Source organism: Haliotis cracherodii, unplaced genomic scaffold (assembly GCF_022045235.1).
Source record: "Haliotis cracherodii isolate W230 unplaced genomic scaffold, xgHalCrac1.p SCAF_1, whole genome shotgun sequence".
Classification (NCBI taxonomy): domain Eukaryota; kingdom Metazoa; phylum Mollusca; class Gastropoda; order Lepetellida; family Haliotidae; genus Haliotis; species Haliotis cracherodii.
In genome coordinates, this window is record NW_027266264.1 from 69,790,883 (window position 1) to 69,814,853 (window position 23,971).

Sequence of the window (23,971 nt, forward strand, 5' to 3'; positions counted from 1 at the left end):
CTGGGGTAGAGTCTTCAACAACCCATGCTTGCCATCAAAGGCGACTAATGGGATCGGCTGGTCAGGCTTGCTGATTTGGTTGATGCATGTCATCGATCCAAATTGTGTAGATCGATGCTCATGATATTAATCACTTGATTGTCTGGTCCAGACTCGATTATTTACAGACAGCCGTCATATAGCTGGAATATTGCTGAGTGCGGCGTTAAACAGCAAACCAACCAACCAACTTCCCATCCACCATCAATTCTTTCCATGTCATACATAAAAATAAATACATGACACAAAATCAACATTTATTGTACATAATTACATTCCCAACCCCTCTACTGTCCATATCACATTAATCAAACTCCATGTCTGCCCGACCAGGGGCGTCCTCTGCATCGCGGCATTTGGAGTGGATTAGTTCGCGGCGTATCTCGCCAGTTAAGGTGGGGTGCGTCTGTACCCGGAGCAGCTCCATCAGAGCTTCTTTCTGTTCCGTGGAGACGTCCTCCTTGTAGCGCTGGATGAAGGTCAGCAGACTCTGGTGCCATAACACGGGCAGCTCTCGCTTGTCTGTCACAAACCTGCACCACAAACAGGGAGATGGGTTAGACACACAGTCGTATGTTGATGATACCTGTATCTGATCACCCTCTGTATCTGATCACCCTCTGTATCTGATCTCCCTCTGTATCTGATCACTCTGTGTATCTGATCAGCCTCTGAATCTGATCAGCCTCTGCTCTGATCCCCCTCTGATCTGATCCCCCTCTGCTCTGATCACTCTCTGTATCTGATCCCCATCTGTATCTGATCACCCTCTGCTCTGATCACTCTGTATATCTGATCAGCCTCTGAATCTGATCACCCACTGCTCTGATCACCCTCTGTATCTGATCACCCTCTGTATCTGATCACCCTCTGCTCTGATCACCCTCTGGCTCTTATCACCCTCTGTTTCTGATCACCCTCTGAATCTGATCACTCTGTATCTGATCAGCCTCTTAATCTGATCAGCCTCTATATCTGATCACTCTCTGTATCTGACCACCCTCTGAATCTGATCACCTTCTGTTTCTGATCACCCTCTGTATCTGATAACCCTCTGTATCTGATCACCCTCTGTATCTGATAACCCTCTGAATCTGATCACCTTCTGTTTCTGATCACCCTCTGTTTCTGATCACCCTCTGTATCTGATCACCCTCTGTATCTGATCACCCTCTGTATGTGATCACCTTCTGTATCTGATCACCCTCTGTATCTGATCACCCTCTGTATCTGATCACCCTCTGTATGTGATCACCCTCTGTATGTGATCACCTTCTGTTTCTGAACACCCTCTGTATCTGATCACCCTCTGTATCTGATCACCCTCTGTATGTGATGACCCTCTATATCTGATCACCCTCTGTTTCTGAACACCCTCTGTATGTGATAACCCTCTGTATCTGATCACCCTCTGTACCTGATAACCCTCTGTATCTGATCACCCTCTGTTTCTGAACACCCTCTGTATGTGATCACCTTCTGTTTCTGAACACCCTCTGTATGTGATCACCCTCTGTATGTGATCACCTTCTGTTTCTGAACACCCTCTGTATGTGATCACCCTCTGTTTCTGAACACCCTCTGTATCTGATCACCTTCTGTTTCTGAACACCCTCTGTATCTGATCACCTTCTGTTTCTGAACACCCTCTGTATCTGATCACCCTCTGTATGTGATCACCTTCTGTTTCTGAACACCCTCTGTATGTGATCACCTTCTGTTTCTGAACACCCTCTGTATGTGATCACCCTCTGCTCTGATCACCCTCTGTATCTGATCACCCTCTGTATGTGATCACCCTCTGCTCTGATCACCCTCTGTATCTGAACACCCTCTGCTCTGATCACCCTCTGCTCTGATCACCCTCTGTATGTGATCACTTTCTGTTTCTGAACACCCTCTGTATGTGATCACCTTCTGTTTCTGAACACCCTCTGTATGTGATCACCCTCTGTTTCTGAACACCCTCTGTATCTGAACACCCTCTGTATGTGATCACCCTCTGTATCTGATCACCCTCTGTATCTGAACACCCTCTGTATCTGAACACCCTCTGTATGTGATCACCCTCTGTATGTTATCACCTTCTGTTTCTGAACACCCTCTGTATCTGATCACCTTCTGTTACTGAACACCCTCTGTATGTGATCACCTTCTGTATCTGATCACCTTCTGTTTCTGAACACCCTCTGTATCTGATCACCCTCTGTTTCTGAACACCCTCTGTATGTGATCACCTTCTGTTTCTGAACACCCTCTGTATCTGATCACCCTCTGTATGTGATCACCCTCTGTATCTGATCACCCTCTGTATCTGATCACCTTCTGTTTCTGAACACCCTCTGTATGTGATCACCTTCTGTATGTGATCACCCTCTGTATCTGATCACCCTCTGTATCTGATGACTCTCTGTATCTGATCACCCTCTGTATCTGAACACCCTCTGTATCTGATCACCTTCTGTATCTGATCACCCTCTGTATCTGAACACCCTCTGTATCTGATCACTCTCTGTATCTGATCACCCTCTGTATCTGATCACCCTCTTTATCTGATCACCTTCTGTTTCTGATCACCCTCTGTATCTGATCACCTTCTGTATCTGATCACCCTCTGTATCTGAACACCCTCTGTATCTGATCACCCTCTGTATCTGATCACCCTCTGTATCTGATCACCCTCTTTATCTGATCACCTTCTGTTTCTGATCACCCTCTGTATCTGATCACCTTCTGTATCTGAACACCCTCTGTATCTGATCACCCTCTGTATCTGATCACCCTCTGTATCTGATCACTCTCTGTATCTGATCAGCTCTCTGGCGTTCATGACCCCCTGTATCTATCATACCTCTGTTCTGCTACTGACCTTGTGAAGTGGTGGACTACGGAATCAATGACTCTGTACGGCAAGGCATACTTCTTGTCAAGGAGGGTCTTCAGGAAGATGCTGTTTGCCCCGTTGTAGTCCAATTCCGCTATTTTCAAAATGGCCGCTGCAGAGTGCAACATGGGTATGGTGTTCTTGGCCAGGATACTGGCAATAATAACAGCCTCTCTCAGGGTGCAGTTGCCGGACTGAACAGAAACCAACAGGAACATTTTATTGATAAACTGGCGTGACTAAATAGAAATTTAGATTATCTACCTGATAACATTAAGCATCTACATAGGTATACAAAACACATCACCAAACGAGAATTAGTTTTTGATAGTTGTATGTTTGCATGTCACTGGTCTTCACACGTCTCAATGTGGAGCTATAGTCTTTGCCAAATGCTATTGTGTCTACTACTCTGAACTTGGCACTTAGCACAATTTTCAGCATTTTTAGTGTTATCACTAGACAAAACAGAATTTTACTAGACTAGGGCTTCGGACTAGTGGCTAAAGTCGCAGAGTAAAGCTATGTATCTCAGTTAATATAAACAGACATGCTCAGCTGACCAGGAACAAAGACCTCCATCATATCCCCATGTCAGAATGATGAGATCTGATGGTCCACGTGATCTTGATAATATACTGTGTAAAACATTTCTCAGTGGGGGAATAAATCTCTTATACCCCACCCCGAGCAATGCAGGCTGCATGTGGATTTCTGAGAGGCAGAATAAATCCCTTATAGCCCGCTTTAATGCAAACAGCTGCACGCTTTTCCCTGAGTCAGTGGAAGTCACGTGACATGGCACAAATTAACCTCGGCTCAATCAAACAGTTACTTTCTATCAATTTTGAATTTGTGTTATATCTTTTACCATGTTTACATGTAACATTAAAACATGTCTGTAAGATAAAGTCACAAGGCCCTGCATTTCTCATACTTTATTAAATAAACATAATAAAATTGACAAACTAAATGAGGGTAACTTTACAACTGACATCCTGTGGCATGTACACTGAATCCTGCTGAATTGCAAATATTAATTAATTTAGAAGGCTGAACTTTCATTTTCAGCATGGCAGCCTCATGAAGGTCAAAGTTCAGGTAAACACAACAATACACAACAAACAGGAGACATGTTTTAGTCAGGGCACCCTCCTGTACTTCCTCTAAAGCAGAAATGGCAGAGTAATTTTTATATTTATTCAAAGATGGTAGCTGTCATTGCCATGATTGGATCAGATGTCTGTGAAGGAGACATTACTTGAATCCTCTACACAAAATTTCAGCTTCACAGTATTTGGCTTTATAGTTCAGGTGAGCTGACAACTGACATTGCAGATATAGTCATACTATTACTAATCATTCAATTCACTAACCTCGCACAGAGGAAGGAGAATTCCCTTGAAGAATGCAGCTGGCTTGAAGAGGGACTTCTGAACAGCCTGGAAGAAAAATTCAACCATGAATTTGGAATTTACTCGATTCTGACTGGTCAATCAGAGGCTATTGAATCACAATAAACCCCCTCTGCTTGAAACTGCTGGATTGACTGCCCCATCACTGCAGAAGCTAATATTCATAGAATAGTAATTTTTTCAGTCACTGTCGGTAGGCATATTTCGCGCAGCATTCTGTTCCAAATTCAATTCAGCCTGGTTAAATCTACAGGTAACATAGCTCTATGTTGAAAACACAGTATGTTTATCTCCTAATTACATCAGTTAATACTGAATGCAGGTTTCACGGAGAGTGCTTGATGCAGGTTTTGTGGAGGGTGCTTGATGCAGGTGTTGTGGAGAGTGCTTGATGCAGGTGTTGTGGAGAGTGCTTGATACAGGTGTTGTGGAGAGTGCTTGATGCAGGTGTTGTGGAGAGTGCTTGATACAGGTGTTGTGGAGAGTGCTTGATACAGGTGAGGTGGAGAGTGCTTAAAGCAGGTGTTGTGGAGAGCTCTTGGTGCAGGTGTTTTTTATAAGCTAAGTAAGAAATTTTCAAAAAGTATATGTCTGCTTATATTGCCAAAATTTCTGCTTTGACACACAACACTGTTGCCATATGTACAAGAAGTAAGCCTTAGTGTCTCACCATGTACAGATGGAAGTTGAGTCTCTTGTACTCCGCGATGTCATCTCTCACCCGGGGATACAGGACAAGGTTAAAGAACCTGTGCATGGAGAAAACAAAAGCCACATTTGCAGGAGAATGGCCATTAGCATGATAAGTATATTCAATGTTCAGTCTGGTTAAAAAAAACAGAAAACTGAAGGCTTTGCTTAATATCATAATACATATCTAGTTGTAAAATTGACTAAAATAAAGATACCAACTTAGGAAATTAAAGTTACCATAGGGCAGGTGTATGAGCGACCTCTTCTTGGTCTTTGTTATTCGAAAACAGAATATCAACAACTTATCAGACCTAGTCCTGTTACCTTTGAGCCATCTTGACATTCAGATTTGATACAAATATTCTGGTGGCCTGACACATGGTGGCTGCAGACCAGGTCTCAGGCTCCGTAAGGTACAGGATCTACAACATGGCAGTGACAGGGATCTATTACATATACTGACTCGGGCTGTCAGGTACAGGATCTACAACATGGCAGGGAGAGGGATCCATTACATATACTGACTCGGGCTGTCAGGTACAGGAGCTACAACATGGCAGACAGAGGGATCCATTACATATACTGACTCGGGCTGTTAGGTACAGGATCTACAACATGGCAGACAGAGGGATCCATTACATATACTGACTCGGGCTGTCAGGTACAGGAGCTACAACATGGCAGACAGAGGGATCCATTACATATACTGACTCGGGCTGTCAGGTACAGGATCTACAACATGGCAGGGAGAGGGATCCATTACATATACTGACTCGGGCTGTCAGGTACAGGAGCTACAACATGGCAGGGAGAGGGATCCATTACATATACTGACTCGGGCTGTCAGGTACAGGAGCTACAACATGGCAGACAGAGGGATCCATTACATATACTGACTCGGGCTGTCAGGTACAGGATCTACAACATGGCAGGGAGAGGGATCCATTACATATACTGACTCGGGCTGTCAGGTACAGGAGCTACAACATGGCAGACAGAGGGATCCATTACATATACTGACTCGGGCTGTCAGGTACAGGAGCTACAACATGTCAGTGACAGGGATCCATTCCATATACTGACTCAGGTTCTGTCAGGTACAGGAGCTACAACATGTCAGAGAGAGGGATCCATTACATATACTGACTCGGGCTGTCAGGTACAGGATCTACAACATGTCAGAGAGAGGGATCCATTACATATACTGACTCGGGCTGTTAGGTACAGGATCTACAACATGGCAGACAGAGGGATCCATTACATATACTGACTCAGGCTCCGTCAGGTACAGGATCTACAACATGGCAGACAGAGGGATCCATTACATATACTGACTCGGGCTGTCAGGTACAGGAGCTACAACATGTCAGTTCCAGAAAGAGAATGAGGGTGTAAGGAATATCAGGTGATCAGACTGATAAGGTTTGCATTGCACAGGATTGCAGTGGTGCGTGACCACAGTGGTGATAGTAGTGATGCATGGCATGTATTGGGGTGAGTTGTTTTTTGAAGCTGGAAACTTGGTTATTGGACGTTTCCATGCTAGGATCAAAGAGTACAGCGAAATGCAAAGTGTGAGAAAGGGGCAAAGTTTTAAACTTATCCTTTCCACAGTTCATACCTGCTCCCAGTTGCGTAATGTTGGGATGATCTTGAAGGCTTTAGGTAGCTTCCCACTCCGGTATTTCTGCAGGATCTGTCGGACACTCCTGTACACGTTGACCACTCTCTCATCCAGCTGCTGCATCTGAACACTAGCGTTGTCTGCAACACACAACACACACACATACGAGGGGCGTTCAATAAGTTTTGCAATTTCAATTTTAGACCAAGTCGCAGAATATCTTTTGCACTTTTATTTTTTAATATAATCTCCATTCACCTCAATATACTCAATACAGGAAATAGTCACTGGGGGTTAAGTCTGGGCTGTAGGGTGGGTGATTTAACTGTTCGAACCCAGACTTAGCCCCCGGTGACTATTTCCAGTTCCGGCAAATGAAATCTGCCCTATGTGGAAGACGCTTCCAGGATGACGAGGACATAAAGGCTGCCAGAGGCATGATTAGAGGGCCAATCTGTGGTATTAAAAGCTTGAAGGACAAATGGAATAAGTGTATTGAGGTGAATGGAGATTATATTGAAAAATAAAAGTGCAAAAGATATTCTGCGACTTGGTCTTATATTGAAGTTGCAAAACTTATTGAATGCCCCTCGTATATAACACACATAACACATTCACACAACAAATACATTTGTCATAACCTTTATTAAGAATCTTGCAGTTCCATTGGTTAATCCGTACCTTGTGACGAAACGTATGCTGCAATAGAGACCCAAAACCCATGGTCTCTGATTACAGTGAGTGAGTGAGTGAGTTTGATTTTACGCCGCTTTTAGCAATATTCCAGCAATATCACGGCAGCGGACACCAGAAATGGGCTTCACACATTGTACCCATGTCGGGAATCGAACCCGGGTCTTCGGCGTGACGAGCGAACGCATTAACCACTAGGCTACCCGACCGCCCCCCATGAGAGCTGAACACATGACAGGTAAACAATAGTAATATGAAAGAAACAAGTTGTCCTTAACTTACATAGTAGTATAGAGCAGAGTAATGAGAGTTTGATCTCCCGGAACTAACATGACACTTCATGGGGTTGGCAACTCTATTAATCACATGTACAACGTATATGCAGATATGTCATTTTCTTAATGCGAGGTAGGATCGATCTCCTGATTTTTTCATATCAATTTTATGATTAACTGTTTCATCTACTTGTTACTTCTGTTACCATGGTTACCTGATAATTGTGTTTTAATCTCAGTTTGTTTTTCGGTGATCTTCTCCATGATGATGTCGGCAAGTGTGCGGCGGACGGGCGGGTTATGTGACATGAACATCTCCAGCGCCTTCTCATCATCTGCATCAACATCCTGGAACACAACATGCATCGTAATTACCCATAGTGCCAGGAATCTCAGGGAAGGCTCATCCTCTAACACAAGATAGGAGTGATTGGGTAGGATCATATATCGCTGGGGGTATCTAACATAGTGGTGAGATAGTGGAGTTAACATTGCATTCAAAATTAAAGCACTTATATAGCTATATCATGTGCATGCCTGTGTGTAGCAAACAACTAAATCTTAAACATGTTAAAAATATAAAATACCCTCTCATTTTTCACAATTTAGTGCTTCAGTTTTGTTTTTAGTGCTCTGTTTCGGCAAGCAATATTCCAGCAATCTTGATACTATATTATGGCAGCCTGCAAATAAATATATCTTAGCATGCTTAGTCAGCCAAATGAGTCATTGATCTTGAAAACAATGCCCACTAGGGTACAAACACATACAAGCAACCCAGTAGAAGAGTCTGACAAACTGATCCATTGAGTCAAGTCTTACCATGCATAAACAAGCAATGAAGGGCTGGGGACTTAACAGACTAACTGTAACCTGGCTCCTACAGGTGCATAGCTTAAGTGAACAGCCACAGTCAGGTAACATTGATGGATTGGCTTTTCTCACATGTTCTCCATGTGAGTGTGAGGAGTGAACATGGTGAATGGTTTGTCTGCAGCAGTGATTGTGAGGAGTGAATAGTTTGTCTGCAGCAGTGATTGTGAGGAGTGAATAGTTTGTCTGCAGCAGCGATTGTGAGGAGTGAATGGTTTGTCTGCAGCAGTGATTGTGAGGAGTGAATAGTTTGTCTGCAGCAGCGATTGTGAGGAGTGAATAGTTTGTCTGCAGCAGTGATTGTGAGGAGTGAATAGTTTGTCTGCAGCAATGCTCTATATGAGTGTGATTGTGAGGAGTGACAGATAAACTTACAATCTGTTCATAATGCTCTTCATCCTCTGATCCAAGGTCGTCTTCCGAGTCTGATGCATCATGGGAAGGACCAGGACCAAGACTCACGGTTTTGGGACTGATTTTTTTTCTGGAAAATATATATTGTATATCATGAAACAAACTTGAGCTTGAAATTACCAGGGAAAAAATTGAGTGCCCCTTACTTCCCTTATCTCCTTTTATCTGGACACAATGGAGTATATTGTCCCATCACGCTGGAAACAAACATCTCAATAAACAGTGTAAATCAGCAGTAGACTGTCTCTGACTGGGTGCTGTGTCAAGTCTGGTCACGGTTGGTTTACAAATGTGGATCAAGCAGTATGTCATCAATTGCGACTGCCAGTGTCTTCGTCTTGGTGAGTAAGTGAGTTTTACACCACTTTTAGCAATATTCAAGCAAAATATCAAAGCAGGGGAATCTAGAAATGGGCTTCACACATTGTACCCATGTGGGGAATCAAACCCGGGTCTTCGATGTGATGAGCAAACGCTGTAACCACTGGGCTACACCATCGCCAATTTTTGTTTTGGTAAACATGTCAAAAAATCTTTTCATAATAAGTAAAACACTGTTTATCCATGACATGAATATATCCAGTACAAAAACAGATATTCGTGATTTACAATATTACGGTAGTCAACATGGTTGGTCAATGCCAGAACCTGTAAAACACTAAATTAACTCCATCAACAGTGATCATGGTGATCAAGAAAGCATTAAATCCTGTGTTTTCCAAAGTGCTATATATTAAAACTGTAGCAATAGGTAACCAAGTTGTCCACAGTTAACTTACATTCTCCGAATAACATATTTACAGCTTTATAACAATTAACATACCGCATTCGACGTAATAAGCGCCCCGCTCTAATAAGCGCCCACTGCGATATTTGCTAATAATAATATATTGGCTAGTGAACAATCCCAATTGGCACCCCTTCTGATTTATCAATGTACACAAGACTTATTTTTTCGCGCATAATACGCACTTGTGTGTTATATGCACCCTTAACCATGGGCAATTAAATTCTGGAAAAATATATCTGTCGTACATAAACATTTCAGGCTGTCAGCATAAACCACGAAATTTATCTTTCAACTCTGTATTTTTTTCACCAAAGTAATATTCTAATAAGAGCCCCCAATTTCCAATTTTGAGAGCGCCCTGGGCGCTTTTATACATCGAATATGGTATATATTAATAAATTATTACTAACAAGCCAAGTATTTGGCATTTCCAGCATGTACACAAATCTACTTTATGTCAAAATACACAGAAAATATGTATGGGTATGAAAATCTCTTCACAAACTTTTGGTCTAGTTGTCATCACTTTTTTATAAAGCAGTGAACTGTGCAAACCATCTAAAAAGATACAGACAAAAATATAAATTATAAAATAAAATGTACACAAATCTCCTGAACATGTGATTCACAGGAGGAATCTTCTGTTTGTTACAGAATGTAAACAAAAACATTTCCCTACTTCTGAGGTCCAAATTCCTCCTCAAGTTCCTCTTGCTGTGCTCGGGCTTGTGCCAAAATCTTTTTGGATAGTTTCTCATCAACAAACTGCAACAGAAGAAAACACCTAAAACAAGACCACATATGAGATGGAAGAAACTGACATCATGCATGGTTAAACCATAAAAAGACTAAAACAAATTAAGCTATGAACTAGCTGGATACTAGTCATGTATACTATGGTATGGCTTGACACGAGTACAAAATCGTTTTAGATGCAAATTAAGTCTATCCTCATGCAGTAAGTCATATGAACATGATCAAAGGTTTGATGACTGTCTGATTCTAGTTGTTCTCTTGAAGATCCGGGGGAAGAATAGGTCTTCAGCATCCAATGCTTGCCGTAAAAGGCGACCAACGGGATCGGGTGGTCAAGCACTCGCTGACTTCGTTGATGCATGTAATCTTATCCCAATTTCTTGGATCGATGCTCATGATGTCAATCACTGGATTGTCTGTTCCAGACTCGATGATTAACAGACCGCCGTCATATAGCTGGAATATTGCTGAGTGCGGCGTTAAACAACAAACAAACAAAGTTGTTCTCAGTTCACCAACAGCTAGCCTAGGTACAAATGGCATGTGATTCAGGCCTTTCACAGTTGACCATGCTAATTTATCCTGACCAATCACTTGGTTGCTGCAAATAAACATGATTATGATGATAAACATTGATAAAAGTCAAAACATGTTAACTGTATACTTACTAATCCTATCAAACAACTATTTCCAAATGTTTTCGGGTTCAAGTGCTTTCCATATCTACTGCCAAGATGGAATTGGAGGCTAGTAATATATAGAATACAATGACAGGGGTAGGAGTACAAGTGACATTATGTATATAGAAGTGGGACGTGAATCTATGTTGTTATCACAAATTTTAAACTGCCAAGATGGAATTGGAGGCCGGTAATATATAGAATACAATGACAGGGGTAGGAGTACAAGCGACATTATGTATATGGAAGGGGGACTTGCACAACAACTTGAACTGAACAACCACCACGATGAATTGGGTTCGACGCTATTACCTCTTCGTCTTCTTCTTTCCTCAGTCGAACTTTTGCTCTGCTTTTCTGTTTCATGCTCGTGTCCTCCATGTACTGCTGTGCTAGGTCGCCGTCTCCTCCCTGTGATCGACGCATTTTCTTGACTTTACCCATATTATTTCCCTTATTTGTAACAGAGATGTCGTCCACACGTGTTGTGGACACGGAAGCGGATATATGTACTCAAACTCCTTACAATATTTTTTCGAAGAAGTAGTGTCAAGGAGTTTATGCGCATTGCGCTTGAAAACTCCACTTCAGCATTCTGGCCTTCGCTTTCTATCAACCTTCCTTAAAAAAGACACTGTTCGGAGCTGGACTCGGTTTTGTCTACAGTATACGCAACTCAACAGTGGTACCAGTCAAAAGTGTAGCCTTTGAACCCCAAACATGAAAGCTTCTGTTGGAGAAACAATTTCACTGTTGTTGAAAATTATCTATTTCTATTTTGAATCTTTTTATCGACTGATCGTGCCACCTGCCAGACAAGATGTCCGCGGAAAGAAAGTGCTGATCACCGGCGCAGGACACGGTATCGGCCGGGAACTGTCACTGGAGTTTGCCCGCCTTGGAGCGTCGCTTATACTCTGGGATATAAACAAGGTCACCAGCTGTTCATCTGATTTGCACTGTTCTAATGATCGAACGTATAGAATAACGGTTTTTTGCACACAGAATTGACTGACCTCATTGCGATTGACGCAATTACATAAGGCCAGGATAATTTCAAACAATATCCAAATCGAGCACAATTCTTTTCCAAATTCATGACAACGTCTTGAATTTGTACATTGAAATTAAGAGGGCACTGGTAAAACTACCAATTGAAGTACACTGTGCCTATTGTGGTAGGGTAGCCTAGTGGTTAAAGCGTTAGTTCGTCACACCGAAGACAAGGGTTAGATTCCCCACATGCATGGGTACAATGTGTGAAGGCCATTTCTGGTGTCCCCTGCCATGATATTGCTGCAATATTGCTGAAAGTGGCGTAAAACCATACTCACTCACATTGTGGCAAATCTTGTGCCGGCCTGTGCCAAGTGAATTGGAGTAACCTCTCTTCTAGGGCTGGGACGGGTAACTCGGGTATCCGGCTCGGGTGGGTACTGAGTAGAACCTGGGTACCCACAGGACTTCCCGCACCCGTGGTTAGTCACAGTATATGTTGTTTAATGACAAAAATTATCTGGAACTCTATGGTTACACTACAAGTCACTAATGTTTGCATTTCTTTTTAACTATGCACCAATTTCTTCTGATTTTTCATATGGTTGAATAAAGATATTTTAATTCAACTTCAGTGTATCGATCACTATGAATGACCAGATTGTTTAATACATGTATCTAAATACATTTTGCCACTGTTATGCTAAAAATGTTCCCAATCGGACATTCTGAGACATCTCCTGAGACCTACAGCGGGTACCGGAGTAGGGTCTGGTAATAGGGGGGTACCCGGGTAGTAAATTTGTACTCGTCCCAGCCCTACTCTCTTCACTCAAACAATAATCACGCTCCTTCTCAGCACATGACATCTTCATTAACTCTCGGTATTGAGAGCTCCACGAACAGACTATGGCTGTAAGGAGCTTGAGACAAAAATATGTATACCATAGTTCATCATATGACCGGCAGATGTTTGGGCACAGAGAGTCTTAGTAATGTTTGTCATGAATTGTTTGAAAGACCAAAGACATATATATTGTATATATAGGCATTACTTAGAAGTTGACGGATGTCAAAGTAGACACAATTTATGGATAACAACTTCTTCTGTGTTCATCATGTTTATATCGGATTGCTAGTTTAAATAATCCTTGCAAACATATATCAGCTGATATATAGAACTTCTTTACGTTGCTACAAGAAGATCTTGTTTTTCTTGTAAACATTGATGAAAATAATTAATAGAGGGTTCTTGTTAAGGAAAAAATTGTTTTGGTGCCATATGCTATCAACTTATGCCTGTGATAAAAAAAGTGCAAATTCAGAGTATTTCTTTTTCAATTCAACAAAATTTACAGGCAGCAATAAGTAAAGCGGATTAAGATTATGTTTTTGAATGTATCACTTGGGCTATTACGACGTCCAGAAGACAACAGTGAGAATGATGAAATGACTGGGTTCCTGCCACCTTCCCTACCAGCTGTGGACACTGACATTTACGCAGGCTTTGAAATCGAGTGTTGCCTGTGGGCCTGGTAATAATCTCTTATTACATGATGTTTTGTTTTAACAGAATTCACTTTCTCGGTTGTCTTGAACCCAGGAACCCAAACCTTTTACCAGGTCCCCACAAGTTCAACAAAATGAGGTTCAAGTTCAACTCTATTTTATATTTTATATCTGTCTGGAGAGAAGCTTCTGTTCCAGGCTGACTCCTGTAGTGGCAAGTTGTGTTAAATCAATAGAAGCACCTCTCTCATTAATATGAAATTATATTACTTATAACATCATACTTCATAAAATCTACCTTTTGATATCAAGAATGGTACAAATCCCTGATGTTATATCTTATAGGAGAACAATGAAGACACAGCAGATGAAGTCCGTCGTGTTGGTGCCACAGTCCATTCATATGTCTGTGATGTCACCTCCACCGATGACGTCCACAACACCGCCGACCGTGTGAGGAGAGAGGTGGGCAACGTGGACATCTTGGTCAACAACGCCGGCATCCTGTATGGTGGGCCGGTACTTGACATGCAGGAGAAGCACATCCGTCGCACGTTTGAAGTGAACACCTTGGCTCATTTCTGGGTAAGCATTGAACTTGTACGAATAATAGGTTCCTGTCTTAGATGGCCACAGTATCATCCGATGATCTGTAGAGATCACAGAAACATATCACTTAGAAATAATGAATATCTCTTAGGAATACTAAATATCACCCCATTTTGAGTTTATCTTTTACTCTTTGGTGTACTGAATATCAGCCATGATAGAGCTTTTCTCTTACTTGAGTCTCACATTCTCTTTCGTCACAAGCCGCATATCAATTAAATGTGGATTAATTTTAATTGTTGTTTTCTGTCTGTTTGACTTTACCCTTGCACTGCTTGATATAGGCATTGACTAGGTGAACATTTGAAATGGTGCAGTAGGGATCTTTGATGCAAGATTTATTTTCCCAAAATAATGAAAATACCTTCAGTCTTTGACCTTCACCTTAATAATGTAATTGTGGTGTATGATACCATTCTGTCGTACACATATGAATTTGAGTCTCTTTCATACATCAGAGCAATCTACTTGCTGTTGTGTATCATTTGGGCAAGATGAAATTTCCTCTTATTGATAGAGACAGGCTACTTTCTTTGCCTCCCATGTGAGGCGCAGTGCTGGGTATGAGTTGTCTCCCCTGTGTAGAGCATCCGTCACTGTGACTGTTTTGTTGCACTGTTCGTGAGTTTCTGCCTCCCATGTGAGGAGTAGTGCTTGGTATGAGTTGTCTCCCCTGTGTAGAGCATCCGTCACTGTGACTGGTTTGTTGCAGACTGTTCATGAGTTTCTGCCTCCCATGTGAGGAGTAGTGCTTGGTATGAGTTGTCTCCCCTGTGTAGAGCATCTGTCACTGTGACTGTTTTGTTGCAGACTGTTCGTGAGTTTCTGCCTCCCATGTGAGGAGTAGTGTTGGGTATGAGTTGTCTCCCCTGTGTAGAGCATCCGTCACTGTGACTGTTTTGTTGCAGACTGTTCGTGAGTTTCTGCCTCCCATGTGAGGAGTAGTGCTTGGTATGAGTTGTCTCCCCTGTGTAGAGCATCCGTCACTGTGACTGTTTTGTTGCAGACTGTTTGTGAGTTTCTGCCTCCCATGCCGTAGTGCTTGGTATGGGTTGTCTCCCCTGTGTAGAGCATCCGTCACTGTGACTGTTTTGTTGCAGACTGTTCGTGAGTTTCTGCCTCCCATGCTAGAGGCCAACAAGGGAGTCATCATGAACATTGCTTCAGCATCAGCTAAATCTGGAACAGCATTCCTTGTTGATTACAGGTGAGATTGTTTAATATTTCTTGTTCAGGTTCAGATTTGTTTGATTTTAAAGTTTCTCAGCAGTTGTGACACATTTTCTATTATCCATGATCATGATTATTTTATTTTATTTTTCAGCATCTTTTTGTTTCCTTAATTAACATGAAGTTAGTCTACCCCAATGCGTAAAAATACAGTGTAGTAGACAATCAAGTGGTTGATATTGTCAGCAGCGATTCTTAGATTTGTGTCCATTATTATCCCCCCTGGGATTGGAAGGGGGATATAGGAATGGGTGGTGTCCATCCGTCTTTTCATCCGTCCATCATGTTTCGTTTCCTGGATTGAACTAAAAAACAATGAGAGATTTTGAAAACGGTACAATATTTCTTCACCAAACTTGGCACATAGATAGGTCTAGTGAAATACTGGTGCCTTTTGATAGTTTGGGATTTATAATAAATAAAATTTTCAAGTTCCCATAGCAATGACTTGGACTTTGACTGAAAATGAAAATGGCGGTTGTGCTTGTTTCTGGAGCAGATCTTGAAATCGTACAATATTTTTTCACCAAACTTGTCTGATAGATAGGTTGAGTGGTTTGATAGTTGTTTTTTTTCCAATATTATTTTTCGAGATTCCATAGCAACAGCTTTGACTTACAAGTTAGGGGCTAATGCCTTGCACACAACAGTAATTGAATATTGGCAGGGAATATGAGTATTTCATGCTTGTTTTCTTTAATGTGAATGATGTTTGTGTTGTTCACCTTGTTCACGAAGGCGTTAAGTGCCAATGACCTGTGTAATTGTTGACCTTCCTTCCACATTGTTCTGACATGCAGAGAAATAAGTTGTGAAAAGGATTAAAAGTGTGTTGATCCCGAGTGTCTCTCCTTCTGTCACCCGCTCACTCTCACTGCACATAGCTGGCAGATTGCTGATGGGGTGCCATGCAATAATCACTCACCAACTGGTTCTCCTACTTTCTCTTCTTTCTATGACGTTTCCAGCTCGTCCAAGTATGCAGTGTTCGGCTTCACGGAGGCCCTGAGGGAGGAGATCGACAGACTGGGGAAGCCGGGGGTCCAAGCCACCGTGGTCTGTCCTTTCTTCGTGGACACAGGACTTTGTAAATACCCAAAGAGCAGGTTGGGAGAAGTCTTTCTGTTCCTGCTGTCTAATTTTCTGTGACTATGTTGGCGTACAACGATGTGGAAGGTCGCGATATGATACATATCTTGATAGGCTGGTCACTGTATGATACGTATCTCGATACTCTGACCATGATACGATATGTATCTCGATACGCTGGTCACTGTATGACACATATTTTGATACACTGGTCCTTATATGATATGTATCTCAATACGCTGGTCATGATATGATACAGAGCTTGATACATGTGTCATGTTATGCTACGATGCTCATTACGTCAATCACAGGATTGTCTGGTCCTGACGCGATTATTTACAGACCGCCGTCAAATAGCTGAAATATTGCCGAGTGCGGCGTTAAAACAACAAACAAACAAACAAAACAAAACGTATCTGGTCATATTACGATACAGAGCTCGATACCCAGTATAAGAACACAAAGGCCAAGAATTGAATTTATTTTTTGAATTTAAAGAAAAATTATAGCAACTTACATGACAGTCACATCAGTCATCACTGGTACTAGCAACTAAAGAAGCCTTTTCAATCCACTCCTGCCCTCAATTTTATGACCAATTTGGTCGCAATAGCGATCTATTTTTTTATTCTGCGATCAGTATTTTCATGTCAGTCACAAGCTTGCACCTGGTCTTAGCTTGAGTAGTACGACTAAAATAGTTTTACCTTAAAATTGACAATGTGATGGAAGCAACAGTACGAAAAATGTCTCTCTATATATTGTAACATACATTGATCGAAGCTGTAGAAGAAAAATATGTTTGCACATAAAATTTTCAAGTTCCCATAGAAATGACTTGGACGTTGACTGAAAAGGAAAATGGCGGTTGTGCTCGTTTCCAGGGCAGATCTTGAAATCGTAATACAGTAATAACTGATGTTGTATATACAAGATGGCTACGTAATAAATCACAAAGAACAATGAAGGAAGAAGCATGGTTTATTTCACAATAAAACTTTGTTCTGGACATTTAAACATGCCCTTGCAATTTGATCATGTTGATGGCGATATTTTTGAGAGGGAAGTGTCTAAAGTGGGTTGTTCCCAATGTAGCTGCACAATGCCGATGAACACAGTGGCTGAACTGTCGCACTAAACATGCTAAAATTGGGAGAGATATGACAATCAGTGTTGGGAGAAAATGTGCAGATAATCAGGGAGTCATCATTATTTCAATACGGGTAAATGTTTTTGAAGCTTGAACAATTTTTTAACATCCTTACAAAGGCTGTACAAAATGTTGTGCCCCTCATTTGCAGTGTTTTATTGTTCGATAAACAACTCCCACTCATTGTTTATTTCTTAAGTTTGTTTGTTGTTTAACGCCATACTCAGCAATATTCCAGCTATATGACGGCGGTCTGTAAATAATCGAGTCTGGACCAGACAATCCAGTGATTGATATCATGAGCATCGATCCAAGAAATTGGGATACGATGACATGCATCAACCAAATCAGAGAGCCTGTTAGTCGCCTCTTACAACAAGCATAGTCGCCTTTTCTGGCAAGTATGGGTTGCTGAAGTCCTATTCTACCCCGGATCTTCACAGGTCTTATTTCTTAAGAAGAGGTCAATAAACATGATATGGAGGAAGAGACTGTATGCCTTAGTATCAGATTATTGCAATGAAGGCAAAGCAGTGAATACTATGTTAACATGCCATTATTAGAAAAATAGAACTATACGTTGACATGGTCTTAAAACAGTAATAGCACTAAGGTCATTTCATGGAATGTCCTGAAAATGATAACCTATATTGCTGTTTGTAGATCACATGTTCTCATTGAATATATTTTTCAACTTTGGTACGTTTGACTGTTTTCCCATGGCTCAGGTTTGACCCAATCTTGACCCCGAAGGAGACGGCCGTGACGGCCATTGATGGGATGTTGCGAGGGGAGCAGGAGGTGTATGTGCCGAGACGACTGTGGCTGCAGCTGAGGATAGGGGCGTATGTACACTGTAGACTCTGTTGTGTTACTGTTGATTATTGGCTGTGATATTGCTGAAATATTGCTGATAAAACACACAATCTCATCAAAATCAGATCTAAGTTCTCGCTATCGCTAAACAAAGAACTGAGGACATCCCATTATGGGTCACATCAGAATGACCTTTCATCTGACGAATCAAAGTGTCGCTTACCAGATCATGAAAATGACAGTCGGAATGTGTTTTCTAATCATGCAACCTTGAAAACGTTCGCACAGTGTATTCCGAACGACTGTTACAGCCCGTACAACTGATTTGTCAAAATTATCGTCTATCTCTCGCTTCCATGGGATAATCATTTGAATGGTGGAGGCGTTGCACAGTACGTGGGATTCACTCCCATTAGACATATCGGAATGTTCGTTTGTTCAGTTTTCAAAATTTTAATCGAGAACTGTGACATATTTTTCAAGCGTAGTCTGAAAGTCACCAGGTTGAAACGAGTGCCGTAAAGCTTGAGATAGCTGCTTTCTAATTGGCTGATGTGAACTTCTTGTTAGTCATTTCAGTAGTCGGTCAAAGTTCACAAAAGGTCGTTCTGATGTGACCCGTAAGGGATGTCCTCAGATCTTTGTTTAGCGGCAGCGAGATCTAAGATCTGATTTTAATGAGATTGATAAAACACGTAATATATCTTACAAAAAGTGAATTAGGCCCCATTTACAACAGGTTTGCATATTTCATTGACATCACTGCATTGTAGCTATATTGCATGGTGTCATAATATGTCATATGACGTCATCAATGGAATGTCATTGCACATTACTCATTGAGGGCAATATGTAAATGTGCTTGTTTTTATAGATTTGCACAAAAGATTAAAATGGGCTCTTCAGCTCGCATTGTTTAGATTCTAAAAAATTCTATCTTAGAAAATACATCCTTTCAACAACAGTTGCTCACTCCCTCATTAGACGAGACTTTAGCTTGTATCAGCTGTAGCGGTGATGTAGCCTACTGGTTGAAGCAGTCACTCGTCCCCACAAAACCCTGGGTTCGATTCCCGACATGGGTACAATGTGTGAAGCCCATTTCTGGTGTCCCCCGCCGTGATATTACTGGAATATTGGTAAAAGCGGCGTAAAACCAAACTCGCTCACTCACATGTATATAAAACATGCACCACTGCAACCTGTTACTGAAAATTTCAACCTAATACTTATGTCTACATGCACACATACCCCACAACATTGATCTTTGAACACATTCAATACCTTTAAGCTTTATTTACCATACAACTTCAATATTCCCCTTGCTATGTGTAATTTGTCATCATTTGGGGGGCTTGATGTCATCAAACTGTGGGTACTTCAAGATTATGTGCACGTTTCATCTTTGATAAATTTATGGAACCAGCTAGGTGCAACCTGGTTTTGTCTGGTGCAACTTTTTATATGTCGAGCGAACGCTTTAACCACTAGGCTACCCGACCGCCCCTTATATACATGTAGTTAAATTGAGCCTGAAAACTATTTCTTTACTTTAATAAAATGTTAAGATAGAGGTTGCTCATGTATAAGTGCTTAACTAAAAACACACAAACTGAAGTCAATTGCCACTATAATATAGATATGGAGGTATTGGATTTGTATTGAATCTCTAAAATTATTTTGCAATTAAAAAAAATAAGTTTTAAAAGTCAATTATGTTAAAATGATAGCTTATAATAAGGAATCTATTACCATTGTGTTTCACAATGTTATTGACCTCCCATGTTTCTGTTTCACCAGTCTGCTTCCTGAGAAAGTCATCACTCATCTGAAGAAGTTCCAGCGGCTTGGCATCGACCCTCAGTACAACTCCAAGAGTGACTGATACAACAGGCTTATGTTGTTTGTTTGTGTACATATACTGTTTCTACTTGTTCCAAAGAGCTTGCTGTAAATTGTGTATTGATTTTGATACCAATATGTTTTTTATAAGTTTACAAGTATATCTGATGTTTTACAATGATGACATGAAAATAAAGTGACTTTAAAAACATAGCTTCTGCTGCTATTTCACTGCCAGAACCTCCAACAGCTTACACTTTACACTCAGGGGAATTCCAGGTCAGAATAGGTGCCGACCACCCAGTGCCTGATTACCTGTGCAGGGGTAGAATAGGTCCTCAATCCTATACCACGTCCCTGTGCAGATTCTGGGATAGAGTAGGTCCCAAATTCTATACCCTGTCCCTGTGCAGATTCCGGGGTAGAACAGGTCTCAAATCCTATACCCTGTGCAGATTTTTGGGTAAAATAGGTCCCAAATCCTATACCCCATCCCTGTGCAGATTCCAGGGTTATGGGGCGTGGGGTAGCCCAGTGGTTAAAGCGTTCGCTCGTCACGAGGAAGGCCCAGGTACGATTCCCCACATGGGTACAATGTGTGAAGCTTATTTGTGGTGTCCCCCACGTGATATTGCTGGAATAGTGCTAAAAAATGCGGTGTGAAACCATACTCGCTCGCTCTCTCTAAGTTCTTGTGCGAGTAAGGGAAGCATTCAGGCAAGCATATCTGATATCTTTGTCTCGAAAACGAATATAATTGGTGAGTTCCGAATGCAAAAATGATTCAGCGCTATTTTATTGTGGATAGTTTATGCATTCTGTCGTGTCTGAGCGCTATGGTTTCTACATCCAAAAGGGTGTACTATTTTAAGTATTTTTGTGCTCTGTGGCGCTTTTCTTGTGCTAAGATAGAAATTGCCGAATCATGGTGGTAATAATGCCGAATCATCATAGAAAGATGACATCGGGATTGGACCAGTCAAATTTCACCTGACGGCGGAGTTATTCTCAGATCTTCACGCAGAGTGAGATACATCAGAGATAAAATCTGATTTTAACAGGTAGAACAACGATATAACAACAGACCGCAGCAACATCTATTTATTTTGATGTGTAACATCAATAGTCAACAATACAGATGACGAACGGGAGTCCCAATGGGGATTCGGGGATGGAATAAGGTCTGTAGCAACCTATGCTGGTCCCAAGAGGCGACCAAATGGATCGGAGGTCAGGCTCGGTGATTTGGTTGATATGGTGTCATCGTACCCTGACGATGCGAATCGTTGCTCACAATATCAATCTCTGGATTGTTTGGTGTAGACTCCGCCTTTAAATAGCTGGAAGTTGTATATGGTAAAAGTCATGGCTGGCTGAGTAGGGTTGACCATACGCACACGCGCGCGCACACACAGGGAGTCCTGTGATCTTATTTATTGTGATAAACAGGTATAGTCAAAAGCATATAGCATGAACCAACTGCTAAGCTGTCAGTTGACAATACCCATGACAGTTCTGCCTTATCTGTATGCTGCAATAGAGACCCAAAACCCATGGTCTCTGGTTACAGTGAGTGAGTGAGTGAGTTTGGTTTTAAGCCGCTTTTAGCAATATTCCAGCAATATCACGGCGGGGGACACCAGAAATGGGCTTCACATATTGTACCCATGTCGGAAATCGAACCCGGGTCTTCGGCGTGACGAGCGAACGCTTTAACCACCAGGCTACCCGACCGCCCCGGTCTCTGGTTACAGTTAGCACACGCATTTCGGGGCAATGGGCTAGAGTGCAGAGGCAATTTGCCAGAAACCTATGCTTTTGGGCTCGAATCCGGTTCGCCCCGATTATGTTTCTAGGTTAAAGGCCTGAATGGCGTCTCGTTTGAGCTGTTCTCTGTTATAAAGCTGACACGCGATTAGTGTTAAACAAAAACACTTATGGCGACCTTCATTATGTTATTGGTCCAAACCTGACAAATCAGTTGTCACAGATCAGGTGACACCAAAGTGGTAAACGTCTGAGGGCTGCATCACTTCGTGCTTTCCTCCCACATTAAGCTGGCACGCTGTGATACAAATGGAATACTCTTCAAAGCGGCGTTAAACTTAACTCACACCCTCACTCATTTCGGGGCAGGGTATGTCCTGAATACCCCATGTTTGTCGCACAGAAACTGAAATGGGGATCGGATGGTTGCAATGTGTGACCCAGATTATTGTGACATCATGCGTATTCCATTTCCTTATCGCAAACTCGTTTACTGGCCACCGTGATAGATACGTAATATGGCTGACAGGGCGCAATGTAGCAGTCACCGGCTCGTGAGCTCACTTCAGATTGTGCTCATACATGACACATACCCTTGAGACGTGGAGTGTGTGATTAAATGGCTGATATAGACAGTATACAGCGTGTCGTCTCGTTCCGACTTATCAGTGTCTAGTACACGCGCACTTATCATCGTCGTAACAGAAAGTGCATGGGATCTTAGCCTTGGTTGAATGATGGGATAAATAAACCACCATACGTTAGTGTTCTCCATCTCTATCCTTCCATGTGCGTCACACCCTACTCCCTCGCAACCAACGTGTCGTACACAGTAATCCCTCGCCACGTGTCGTACATCCTACTCCCTCGCCACGTGTCATACATCCTACTCCCTCGCAACCAAAGTGTCGTACACCCAACTCCCTCCCCACGTGTCTCACACCCTACTCCCTCGCCACGTGTCATACATCCTACTCCCTCGCAACGTGTCTTACACCCTACTCCCTCGTCACGTGTCATACATCCTACTCCCTCGCAACGTGTCTTACACCCTACTCCCTCGCCACGTGTCTTACACCCTACTCCCTCGCCACGTGTCTCACACCCTACTCCCTCGCCGCGTGTCATACATCCTACTCCCTCACAACCAAAGTGTCGTACACCCAACTCCCTCGCCACGTGTTTCACACCCTACTCCCTCGCCACGTGTCATACACCCTACTCCCTCGCCATGTGTCTTACACCCTACTCCCTCGTCACGTGTCATACATCCTACTCCCTGCAACGTGTCTCACACCCTAGTCCCACGTCACGTGAACACCCGTGAAGAGCCGGGTTAGAATAGGTCTACGGCAACCCATACTTGCCGTAATAGGCGACTATACTTGTCGTAATAGGCGACTAACGGGATCGGGTGGTCAGGCTCGCTGACTTGGTTGATGCATGTCATCGTATCCCAATTGCGTGGATCGATGCTCATAATGTCAATCACTGGAATGTCTGGTCCAGACCGTATTTACAGACCGCCGACATATAGCTGGAATATTGCTGAGTGCGGCGTTAAACAACAAAACAACCAACCAACGTGTACACCCTACTCTTCTGCCACGTGTACACCCTTCTCCCTCGCCACGTGTCGTTCACCCTACTCCCTCGCCACGTGTCTCACACCCTACTTCCTCGCCACGTGTCGTACACCCTACTCCCTCGCCACGTGTCTCACACCCTACTCCCACGTCACGTGTCATGCATCCTACTCCCTCGCAACGTGTCTCACACGCTATTCCCTCGCCACGTGTACACCCTACTCCCTCGCCACGTGTCTCA

General features: G+C 42.4%; 2 protein-coding genes across 2 annotated transcripts; one reads left to right on the forward strand and one right to left on the reverse strand.

The window, feature by feature from the left end:
* Positions 1-316: 316 nt before the first annotated feature.
* Positions 317-11,684, reverse strand: LOC139467970 (bystin-like). The gene is made up of 10 exons (XM_071249590.1): positions 11,449-11,684; positions 10,380-10,465; positions 8,872-8,980; positions 7,839-7,971; positions 6,653-6,795; positions 5,356-5,453; positions 5,009-5,087; positions 4,300-4,365; positions 2,909-3,117; positions 317-572 (listed from the first exon to the last, which is right to left on the reverse strand). Exons 1-10 carry the CDS (start codon positions 11,578-11,580, stop codon positions 344-346), a joined length of 1,284 nt encoding a protein of 427 aa, XP_071105691.1. The 5' UTR covers positions 11,581-11,684; the 3' UTR covers positions 317-343.
* Positions 11,685-11,833: 149 nt separating this feature from the next.
* Positions 11,834-20,573, forward strand: LOC139467975 (17-beta-hydroxysteroid dehydrogenase 13-like). Its single transcript, XM_071249603.1, has 6 exons — positions 11,834-12,069; positions 13,987-14,226; positions 15,351-15,457; positions 16,449-16,586; positions 18,448-18,564; positions 20,336-20,573. Exons 1-6 carry the CDS (start codon positions 11,857-11,859, stop codon positions 20,418-20,420), a joined length of 900 nt encoding a protein of 299 aa, XP_071105704.1. The 5' UTR covers positions 11,834-11,856; the 3' UTR covers positions 20,421-20,573.
* The last annotated feature ends 3,398 nt before the right edge of the window (positions 20,574-23,971 follow it).